At 38.1% G+C, this 12271-nt stretch overlaps 1 protein-coding gene across 4 annotated transcripts in view; it reads left to right on the plus strand.

Annotated features, from left to right (window-relative positions):
- The first annotated feature begins 1281 nt into the window (after nt 1–1281).
- The window catches only part of POT1 (protection of telomeres 1), a 51955-nt gene continuing 40965 nt past the window's right edge, over nt 1282–12271 (plus strand). For 3 of the 4 annotated variants that reach the window (XM_026051666.1, XM_026051668.1, XM_026051667.1), the window contains exons 1-5: nt 1282–1336; nt 4261–4397; nt 7408–7480; nt 8086–8177; nt 11380–11490. In XM_026051666.1, coding sequence (XP_025907451.1) covers nt 4275–4397; nt 7408–7480; nt 8086–8177; nt 11380–11490 — 399 coding nt within the window. In that variant the 5' untranslated portion in view covers nt 1282–1336; nt 4261–4274. Of the gene's footprint in view, nt 1337–4260; nt 4398–7407; nt 7481–8085; nt 8178–11379; nt 11495–12271 lie in introns of those variants that run through there. The other variant, XM_026051669.1, reaches the window with a different exon arrangement.

Raw genomic sequence — 12271 nt, forward strand, 5'->3', positions numbered from 1 at the left:
CACATGTCTTCTTCTATTAAGATTCTACTTCTACAACTTCAGTTTCTGTCGATTGTTTATAGGACAGCACACATAAAAGTCACATTCATCTAGACTTGGATTGATACTATAAAAAAAAGTAGGTCACACCAATTTTGCCACCTCCTCTGGCAGGATAGCTGGCCTCGTACTTCACAGATCTCCCCAGATGGGAGGACACATCATTAGTCCTCAAGGGTACAGAGGATGGTACCAGTTGCATCCTAGCTCTGTCTTCCCCAGTATTTGCAAGTAACCAGTTTATATCAGCTCAAGCTCAACAGGCAGCCAGATGCAAAGTCTACTTTTGCCTGAGATGCACCAAAATATCTCTCCCAAGTCGGATTTTTTAGCTTTGTATAATTGAAATGGCCCCTACAAAATTACATGGAAATTCTGCATCCGGTCCATAGTGCACGACAAGCACTCTGGAAAGACGCAGACTGTTAAACTCCGTGGTTTCCCTTCCAGCATGGCGTAAACAAACAATGCAAATGCCAGATAAGATGGCAGTCTGTGTTTTTGTCATGCTTGCCCAACCAGGTCCTAGCATTATTGTTCCTTGTAAGCAGCACACTATACTGGTGCCCAATGGAAGGCACACAACTAGAATTCAGAGAACGGTAACAGTGCAAAGCAACATGTTCCAGCACAGGCTGTCACCGGTGACGATGACAACGAGTGCCAGTGAGTCCCTCTCCAAGCAGCTCCCGAGCTCTGGCCGCTCCATGTCTGGATCAGCACCTTGGGAGCAGCCACAACCCTCCGGCGGCAGTGCGCCGCCGCCCCCCCCCCATCCGCACTGCGCATGTCAGCGGCCGCCCGCGCATGCGCAGCGCCTACGGGCGTGCTCCTGGTGGCCGGTGCGGGCGGAAGTGTGGTGGGGAGTGGCGACCAGTGAGGGCGGAAGTGGGGGGTGCAGCCGAGGCCTGGGTCCCCTGGGCACCCGGAGAGAGGTAGCGTGGCCGGGAGGGAGGGAGGCCTGGGCCGCCCGTGGGGCGCGCGGGCTCTGCGGCGCCTCGTTATCACCGTTATTATTATTATTATCATCATCATTATTATTGCTGCATCTCTGCTGGTGTGCCTGGGCTCTTGTTTTCAAAGACTTGCCCTCCCCGCGGCAGCTGGCGGCAGCAGCGTCCGGAAGGGGCCGGCCCCGCGTCGCGCTCCCCGCCCGGGGCGCGGGGCTCGGCGGCGGCTGCGGGCCGCGCCGCGGCTCCCCGGGCACGAGGGCAGCCTCGGGGCCGCTCTGCGCGTCGTGTGGAGCCACGGCCTTTCCTCTGCTTTATAACGTCTTATACTAACTTAATAAACTGAAGTGAGTGAGTCTTTGGTACTCTCTTGTCCTCTTTCTGTCCTTATTTTAATTTTCATTTTTTTTAATTGTAGGTGTGTGGGTAAGAGGGATCTGGAAGTACCGTTGGTGATACTAGGACAATAAGTTTAAGTTTTTGGTGAGCAGATAGGGACCTAGTGGGCTGTATCAGCCCCAAGCTGGAGGCCTGTGCATAAGGGAGCATCTTGGTCTGTCTGTCTTAGTTAACTGACGTGATGGTTCCCTTCCTTAGGGGTCACACACTGTGCTGTTGGATTGTGTTCTAAAAATTCTAAATTCATATTTCTTCATGACTAGTCCTACTGGTTTCATTAAGTCAAAGATCACTTTTTCCACTGTTTGCAGTATGAACACTTGTAAAGTGAAGCATTGTCTAATTTGGAATTGCTTTATTTTTTTTTCATAGCCCCAGATATTACACTGATGAATATATTTGTTTATAGGACCTTCAGAAATCCATCATATTGACTGACCATATCAGTATATGCTATTGGCTCTTTGTTTGTTACACCGTTTTGGTGACGTTTTCTCCAGAGATACTCCGTGGTTTGGGAAATGGCTTTATTTAGCTCTCAGCCTAGTTCCACGATGCTGCCTACTGTTCTTGCAGGGTCCTTTCTTTTTTTTTTATGGCATCATCCCCTCTGAATAGCTGTATTTATGCTTCTTAGACTGCTTGAGCAGCAAACTGAAATTAGAATGATTCTTGTCAGTTTTATGCAGTGGCCCTTTTGAGAATAACAGAGATACTTGACAGACTTATTGTCACTTAGCTGCTGTTCAGGAGGGCTGCGAGCACCAGGGACAGCACTGAAGATGTCCGCTTGGGAAGCCAGTGTTGTGTCTTGTTTGGAAAACTGGAACTTGCAGCTCTAAGACCTGATACCAGGGTCTGGTTTTTCATTGCTGAGAATCAAAATCTGGGAGCTTTGATGGTTAGCAATTAAAGATTTGTGACCTGTTTGTTCATATCTACAAGATAAGATGTGAGGAAAAAAACCTTAGTTCTAGATCAATTTTTTGTTAGTTTTTTTTTTTAGTGATTTATGCGAGACCTGGTTTTCATTGGCACTAACATGAACAAGCGCTAAGCTCCTCTGCAAATATTTCACTCAGAAAATGAAAGCTAGTACAATGAATGCTGGTAATTAAAACTGAGATACCTGGTTTAGTGAGAATTTATTCCCCGATTACTGTCTCTCCAGTGCACTGCATCCCAAGAAATTCTGTGGAAACTCTGTTGAGTAAGTGTATGAATGACAAGTCAAGCCTTGACAGCATTTTGCTTTTAACATTTCTAAATATTATCCTTGATGTTGTAATCCTAGTCCTATTTTAATTTAGTAAATTAAAACAAGAAATAAACAGGAATTAAGTCATGTAGAAGTATAATAGGAAACTCAGAGTGGTCCTCATCAAGATTTTTATCAGTGGTAAAATCTGTTACTACTCATTAATTGAGCTGTTAGAGATGTAGCTCTGTCTATTACAACTATTCTAACACTGGCAAGTTGAGAGGTGTGATGTGCCCAGCTGTCATGGGGCTTCCGTGCTGTCTGGTAAAGCTTTCAAGCCCTGAAGGTGTCACGTTTTATTCACCAGTCAACTGAGTGTTGGTTTCTAAATGCTTTGAGTTCCTGTCACTGATCTGTGCCCTATAGTGTGTTATGTAGGATATATTTTAGAGATTATAGACAATACCCTGCAACTTCATTCAGAAGTATGTGAGATATGAAGTTAAAACTTTGATCTTGATTCTCCTGATCAGCATATGAAATAATCTCTGTATAAGCACTATATGTTCATATAAGTTGAAATTGGACATAATTTTATTCGAAGCACCCAGATTGCCTTAAAGGGAGCATGAGTTGTTAAAGAGTAGGCTGTTTATCATGAGGAAAATTATATACTGTTTGATATGATAAGCTGGGTGCAAGCTAGCTTTGGATGTAAGATGAGTGTTACTTTAGGTGAAGTGGGAGCTGACATTCAGGACTGTATCGGCTGTATTCCTACTTTAGGAACTACTACCCCAAATGTAGTAGGTGCCCTTGAAGAGCCCCAGGGAGTGTTTCTGGAGGTCTGCAGAGGCTCCTGCCACCAGGGTGACTCATCCCTGCTTCAGACATTGGATTTGGTGCAAGTAACTCCTGTCAAGGCAGCACGCTGTGGATGCGGTTATAGGAGTCCTCATCTCCATGATCTGCCAGGTGACTGGCTTTGTTAACAAACTAAGTTGGTTGTTAACAGCTTTCCTTGTCCAAAAGCTCTCTTACAGCCTTGTGTAAGCACAGCCTTAGTGCTTTTCCTTTTTTCCTGTTGTGTGCTGAGTGGAGGAGTAATGAGGGAACTTTGACTAGAGTGCAAACAAGTTCAGAAGTCAGGGACTTCTGTAGCGTATCAGCACTGCTTCCTTTTCTCCATGCTTTTGTATGCTGTACTGTGCTTCAGCTCCAGTTGTACTTCAAGATTTTGCTTGGGAAGAAACTTCTGACAAGGAGACAAAAATATCTGCTTTGTCTTTCAAAGTATCTGCTCAGTTTTTAATAGGCGTTTCTATGCATAATGGTCACACTCCTTACATTACTCTCAGTTTCATCCTTACTTTGTGCATGTATACATTTAAGCATGTGTAATGTAGTATTTTGTCTCCTTTTGAAGTGTCATGGAATGTTTGCAGAATAAAATAGTTTGTGTGGAGGTCTATCTTCAACAAAAGTTACTTTCTCCTTTCTGTTCATGGTAATAAGATATGAGGCTGAGGGCTATGAAAGATTTAATCTGAAATAGTTGAACTCTTTTGTGATTAAATGGATGTCCCTTTCTGAGTAAAATTGGAACGTCTAGTAGCTCGTAATTTGAGCAAGTTGAGCAACTTCAGGACTTTCTTTTTTATATTTGTTCAGAGAAAGCAGCAAAAATGCCTGTTCAGTTGCTGAAGATCATTAAAGGAGAATCTGAGGTTCCGCTACCAAGTCACTTGCAGAAAGAGGAATTAAAACACTTGCGAGAAGGAATTGATTATACCAACAAATACTTTCAGGTAACTTGCTAACAAGAGAATTTTGATTTATCTTACAGTTTTTCCTGCTATGTTTACAAGGAATCTCCACATTCTAGTTCATTTGAAGGCTTGTTGTCTGTGTGTATGTGTTTGTGCATATGCATATTTCCCAACTACATTTATTTAAACAATGCAAAATGTTGAGCTTATAGAACTTCACTGAATTTCTGCTTTTGACCTCATTGGTCTGTAATTTCTCCACACAGTTTTACATTGCTAAAGACATGAATTTTGTAAGAGTGTTTGTTCTACTTTCTAAACTACAGACACATATAAAATCACATTAACATGCAGCTGCATATGCCAAGTTTCGATTCCTGCTTATCATGGCTAAGTGTGCATTCTTGCTAGTATTTTTCACCGACCCAGTGGCACTTTAAATTGGAATAAGTATAAGAGATACTTAGGCATATATTTTCAAGTACAGTCATAGTGTACTAGTAAAGTACAGAAGTATTTTTTTCATCCTCAAAACGGATACACTCTGGAAAATACGATGTCAATTCTTTAAATGGTTTTTACATCCATTAACCATTTTGTCAATGTTGTGGAAAATTCTGTTTGTCATCTCTGGTGCTTACAGGGCAGGAGATCAACATCATCCCAATCCCAATTCACTTCTATCTGTTACCCAAAAAAAAAAAAAAAAAAAAGAAATTCCTTAGGAAACATTAGAGTAGCTTTAGCCCTTAAAAATGGGATACACATTTTAAAACTAGGAGCTTATGAAAGTCTAATGACATGTTGCAGCCAACAAGAATAGCTTTGTTTCTTCAGCTGTATATTCCCAGTTCCAGTCGTAGTGCTTATCTGACTCCGTGAAGAGTCCAGTCAGAGAAATAACTTGGCAGAAGACTGTTGGTGGTAACGTGCGGAGAATAGATTTTAGCTGCCCGGGCTGCCTGGACTGGTTTGTGCGATATCAGAGAGATGCCAGGAACAGTGCAAATGTGTAAAGAAGAAAGGAGCAGAACTGCCCTTTTTGGAAGCAAAGAGTATGATGGATGGTGGCTTGATGACATAAATGAAAAAGAGTGACCCAGCCTCCCTTAGGCCTTGTAAAGGGACAAATGGAAACATCAATAACCAATACAACTAATAAAGAATATTTCTATTCCTTTGGGTTCAGTTTTCTATCCTCATTCACCTGCAGGGCACATAAGCTTCTTTCTTTTTAAGAGCTAGTTCTTCAGGCACTGCTGATGCTGAAGTAGAGGAATTCTTGATCACAGAAAAAAATGTTGAAGCAGACAAAACCAGACACTAAATTGGAAAATGTTTATGCCAAAATCAATGTCTTTAGTAGGAAAGCAGAACAAATAGGGCCTGACTATGATTTAAAATATATTACTGCTATAGGTATATATATTTTTTTCTTTTTTCTTTTGGCTTATATGAAGAGAACCTCCTGCTTCTGCAAACATGGATAAACAAGTGACTAAAACAGCCTGGCATAAAAACAGGGCCGCTGAAGAGCTGATAAAGCACTTACTGCTAATGCATCATTAAGTACTTTGGAGACCCCAGTCCTGCAGGCTGGGCTTGAAGCAGACCTTAAAATGCACTGATGTTAGGTAATCTTAGTGGTAGCAGAGCACACTGTCACTCAGGAGTTCCCAAAATAGTAATCAGGTCCTGCTTGGAGTCAGAAGGAAGGGAGGGGAGGATTTTGTGAAATGAGTTCTAGAGGGGGGAAAAAATAAAACAACAAAAATCTGGGGAATTTCTGCCTGGGATGTGTTTTTTGGTCCTTTTCTGAAACATTGTTTTCTGCCCTCCCTTTGGAGAATATAACATTTCATTTCAATTTGTGGGAATGTGGCATAAGCCAAGTGCACGAGTCTTCCATTAGACTTTGCTCTGGCTGAAGCCGCTATCTCCTGTCTTTTGTTCATCCTCCTCTAGAGTGAGGAGCTCTGGCAGCTGAACCCAATGTGCAAATGTGCTGCAATGTCCCAGAGCAGCTGCCTGGTCAGCTGCTGGGCTGGGGGAGAAACCAGGCTGGCAAGCAGGGAGGCAGTCATTAGGACAACTGTACCTGGGCAGTCTGGGCATGAGACTAGTGGCATATGGAAGGAGGAAGACCTTGGAAGAAGTTTGTCTGTGGTTTTAAAAGAGCAGTGCAGAATTTGTGGGGGAGTCAATGGGACTAAGGCAGGTTTTGCTGAAACTAAAAGTGTATCGAGAAAGGATTAGACAATTTGGGTTTCTTTTCCTAATGAGGAGGAGAACTAGGGAGCAGGTGTTTGGGATACTGAGGAAAGCAAGATGAGCCAGACTATTATAGAGAAGAGCATGTTCCCAAGGTTGGAAAAGAGCAGAACGTAGGAGAGAAAATGAACAACTACCAGTGGTTAGAAAGCAGAGCCCCTCGCTCCTCAGTGTATTCTGTTTTCAAATTGCAAGCCTGTGCAGATTGAAATTTCACCAGAAAAGAGAAAAAAAAAGTTAACAATGTTGCTGAAGTGACTTTCTTTTATTAGACTTTCATACAAGAAAAATTGTCCAATACTTTGTTTACTCAGGAATACTGCTCAAGAGAAACAATCTCAGCAAGAAGTATGTGCTCTGAAGTATGTTTTAAACAAAATTATAATTTGGTAAACGGGCAGAAAAACTTTAAGTATTTATCAGCAGATTTCAGAACATTTCTGAAGCTTTTTATGTGGATGCTGATTGTTAAAACCTTAATAGATCTATCCTACAAGAGTGTCGAAATATGTGTCTCCATTTTTTCTGTTTAAATCTAGCGTTCTGTGGAAAATGTATTCTGTAATACCTCTGTAATTTATCTGTCTGTTCTCATTATGCTACTTTAGTATTTATGGACACATGGTCCCTCTTTTATCTCTACCAGAACACTTTTTTTTTCTTTTTTTTTTTTTTAATGTCTAGATATCTCAACTGTAGGCAGTGTTTCAGTAACAGGCATAGATATATAAATGTAGTTTATTTTTTAGTTTACTTTTTTTTTCTTTTTCCTTTTTAGGGAATAGTTGTTCTTTCCTACGCAATAACAAAACTCGGAGATGGGACAGACTTTTTCAAGGTTGTTCTTCAAGGTATTGCATTACATTAAAAATAATTTTGTTGAGCACCATTTTTAATGCCATGCTATTAGATCACTAGTACCTGCTTTTTTGGTGTCCAGTAAAATGTATGCAGTTTAAATATTCTGTGGCATATCCTGCATTCTATAAATCTTCTGTCAATTCCTTAAAAAAAAATGTATTATTTTAAGTTTATATCGGATAAGTTATTGGAAGCAAGGTCTTTGTATTTCAGCAGGCTTCTTGTTGCAAAACCTTTTAAAATATAGTCCTGAAAATGCATTATATATGTGTGTGGTTTTAATAGTATGTCTCTCAGCCTCTTACCCTAAACAACTGACAAAAATACACATTTAAGCATTTTCTGAAACAAAAACAGCTAGAAATCTGTTTAAAGACTTTTAATTCAGTTTCTTGAGTTAATTATTTTATGGAGAATATTCTACCTGATATGCTAATGTGAGCACACCAAAGCAATTGTGTAACTATTTTAAAGAATTTTCCTTGTTTGAATAAAAAATATTGAACTCCATACTTTTTTTTTGTAACTCCTTTCCACTGTTGTTTTGGTTCGAGAAAATTATAGTAATTGGAACAATTTCTGCATCTTTTCCTAGATTCAGATGACTTATGTTCAAGAATTAACAGCATCAATATTTTAATACATGGAAAAATGGCAGAGGACTGTGCAAAAGTTATACGTCCTGGGGTAAAACCTTTTTTTCTTTTTTTTTCTGACTTTAGTAACTATTTCCATGGATCTACATTAACTTATTATCTTGTATTTGTATGATGTCACCTAATTTAGAAAATCTGTTCAATTAATTGATATCTATAAATATAAATATAAATATAAATATAAATATAAATATAAATATAAATATAAATATAAATATAAATATAAATAAAATGTTTGCTTGTGCAAATTCTTCTTAACAACAATATTGAAATAGAACCATTTGTCAGTGCTCTTTTATTTACATAGCAAATAAAAGGTGATGGATATGAATGATGAGAGAGGATACCCTTCTATTTATGTTTATAGACTGTAAGTCTTAATACCATTTATTGAAGAAGGATTTTATAGTTGATTTAAATGACAGTTACTAATAATTGTGAATTTTTGATTGCAAAATGGAGTAATGAACTTCTGAGCGTTTAGGAGAGTGTCCTCTTATTAATGCCGACATTTAGTTTTAATGTAACACTGCATGTAATACTTTTGCTTATGATTGATTGCGTTACATTTAATTTCTAAGGTATCAGTAATAATTGCAGATTTAGTTTTTAAGTATTAAAGAGCTGGTCAGCCAAATTCTTCTCTAGACTGATGATGCCGATAAGATCTGTATTGCCTATATTGGCAATTTAGACGTGAATTTAGCATACTGTTGCTTTAGGAAATGTATATGTGTGCATAAGCGATTATACATGTGCGGTTAAGGGAGTTGTGCATTTACTTTTGCTTTTTCTGTAGTCTAAAAAATAAAAAGTCAAAATTACATATGTTTTTCTGTTTTGGTTGTCACTGCGTAGTCATTCATCAGAGATACGAGTCTGGTTTGATAGGTTCAGGGTAAAGGATAGGTTCAGGGTAAAGGGTAAAAAAAAGTTTGCTGTTCTTTTATCGCTCTTCTCTTTTGAAAGAGAAATAGAATTTCTTATAGATTTTACATATATAAATATGTTAGATTTATAGATATAAAGATTTTAATTATTAAATTATATAATATATATAAAGATCTGGAATTTATATATAAAATATAAATATATATGTAAATGCTGTAATATTTTTATAAAATATATAAAAATTGGAATCATATTGTTTGTATATGCATGCAATATAATGCTTTTCACACGAAAAGTTACCTCTGTGTAAATTAATTTGATTTCCAAGCCAATAATAATAAGCGATATTCTGAAAACTATTGTTAGCTACAGGCATCATACATGACCAGGGTGAAATGGAAGGGTTATATTTTTGAGAGTAACATAGCAGTAGATTTTAAACCACTATAGGAACCTCATGTAAATTTCTAGCAGATTTAGGAATTGCAAGTCACAGTCTGTCCAAGCTGGCAGAGAATTAATGAGAAGTCTCAAAAGACCCAACCTTTTTGCATGCAAAACTGTATCAATTTTGAATTTAGTGCTCTTCCTCTCTTTTAAATTGCGCAGTCCATTTACACATCTTTTAAATGTCATGTTACACATTTCATATTTCACAAGAGTAGCAAGCAATGATCTAATGTTATTTACAAAAAAAAAAAAAAATCCATTGATTATCAGCCTGTGTAAGCACTTGAGTGTGCAATTCTCAAGTTTCTTCTGACAAATGAGAACAAGGAGTCAGCTCTTCAGAGCACTAATCCTGACTCAGCAGCCACATTCCAGAATCTCTTGTGCCACTAAACTAAAAGTGCTGAAATAGGAGCACTGTGTGGCAGGGCATGTTTTTTTTGAGCTTAGGGTTGATTCTGCTTTTAGAGGAATACCATGAATAGCAGCAGCAAGAGCACATGCTTAAACTGCACCTGATTTCTGCAAGACAACTGAGTTTAATGCAACTTGTGGGGGTTTTGTGTGTTGATTTTATCTGAAAAGAATAAAGCAACTTTGATTTGCATTTGAAGTGTTTTGTATGCAATACATGTTAAATTGTCTAGTCGTTTGAGTCAATTTAATTTATTTGTTTAGTTCAGAGTACATCTTAAATGACTTGAGTATTATCTTTTAGGCAGCTGAAATATGAGATATTTCCTTTTATGATATTAAAATCAGCAAGCTCTAAGTAGTTTTATTGTGTATTAAGCTGTCTGTTTGAACCTAGGTTTTTCAGAGCAATTTTTTGCTAAATTGTTTAATAACTATATATATCATCATCACCGAAGTTAGCAGATTTCCTTGAACAAAACGTGAAGGTTTTGCATCTTACATCATTTACAGCAGCGTTGTCAGATTGCTGAAATAGCAAAAAGAATGACCGTACTGCAGGATTAGGCTAAAACTGTCAACTTTAATCAGAAAACTCTTTTATTTATTGTAATCAAATAAACACATGAACAAAAGTCATGCAGTAAAAGCTTATTGAAGTGCTTTTGGTACAGAGTCAAGGAGAGAGAAGGCTCCAAATATAAAATAACTTGTTTTCTGACAGTTTGCATGAATGTTGAAGATATTTTTGCAAAAAGTGGATCATAATGGAATACCTCTGGTGAACTATCCTGGTACCAAAAAGCAAACTACAAAGGATACTTACATTATATCAGAATTTCTAGTGTTATTTCATGGACAGGGGAACTACCTAGAGAAACTTTGTGTTAGTGTTTAGAACATGTATATTTTTTTCTCTTCTTGAATGTCTTGCACCTTTGGAGTGGAACTTATCCTCTTCTAAAAGAGAGTGTGTGATACTGTATAAAGTATTTGTCATCTGTTATATGGTGTTTGTTATTTATTTATCACCCTGTCTCCATAGGACACCTTTGTAGTTGCTGGATTTAAGGTGGCAAAATCAGAATTTGAAGTCTCTCCAGGAAATACCAGGATGTCTCTATGCTATAATTTCCCCAGACCTGTAAATCTCATTTTTGTATACTTCTGGGACCAAAATTAATATCCAGACTCTCAAATTATATGAGCATGAGCCTTTTCTTATGATAATTCCTGAAGCTATACAGCAAGACTAACACATTTCCTTTTTTTCTCTCTGAGCTCTCTATTCAGAAAAATAAGGCTCAGTTCCCAAATTCCATAAGTTCACCTGTTTATTAAGGTCAAGGCAGCTTTTCTTAGGCATGGAATTTTACCTGAAAATAGCAGTTAAAGAATCCAAACCAAATATGATCAGAAATGTGATTTTTTTCACACACGACATCTTTTTTAAAGCTTTTATCACCCTGTCTCCATAGGACACCTTTGTAGTTGCTGGATTTAAGGTGGCAAAATCACCTACAGCTAAAGAAGATGGCAGACATGCTTACCACTTGAAAGTGTCTGAAGAAGCTGGATCAGCCGTTTATGTACGTGAGTGTCCAGCTTTCTATTTATCTTCTTTTTTTCCAAATATCTTTTTTTTCTTTGCTTTGAAAAGAGAAACAATAAAATCTAGTAGAATTTGAAGTTTTGCAGATTCATAAGGAAACTACGCAGCTTGTGTGTGTACAATCCCATTGTACCTGTCTCCTTTCATTTTGATGTAGCTGCAAGTGCCATCTCTCTCCTGTTGTTCTAGTCATGGGTGTTGTCCTGTGACCTTGAGAGGCCTGGATGAGGGAGGAGAAAATCCTTCCTCATAAGAGGAATATTCTGTGGAGAGTAGACCACCCTCAAGTATAATGTTCTGCAATAGATGACAAATCGAGAGAGCTTTATATATGATTATAACTGAGGAGAAGTGCATTATAGCAAAGCATACAATACTGGAGTGCTTCAGGGTGGTACCAGACCTGGATTATTTCCCTGGCCTTCCAAGTGTTTCTGTATGCTGAGTGCAGAAATTTAGATATGCCTTAGATAGCAGTTGATAGCCCGTTAGACTTGTTTTAGTCAATTTGTGCTTAACACACCAGCAGTGCAGACAGACTAAGGGTGCAAGAGTGACCTCATGTCTATCATATTTTAGTTTTCTTGGGATGGTGATTTTGTGATTTGTATCATTATACTTTGCTTAAATACATGGATTCCTAGAATCCTGTTTTTTTTTTAAGTGAGATATATCCCGTATTTTCTGAAGAAAATATGTTTTTTAGTACTGTTTTCATGTAAATACTATTGATTTTAAATTCTTCGGTCTTTTGGGAT

Source organism: Nothoprocta perdicaria, unplaced genomic scaffold (assembly GCF_003342845.1).
Source record: "Nothoprocta perdicaria isolate Ctin4 unplaced genomic scaffold, notPer1 scaffold_79, whole genome shotgun sequence".
Taxonomy (NCBI): Eukaryota; Metazoa; Chordata; class Aves; order Tinamiformes; family Tinamidae; genus Nothoprocta; species Nothoprocta perdicaria.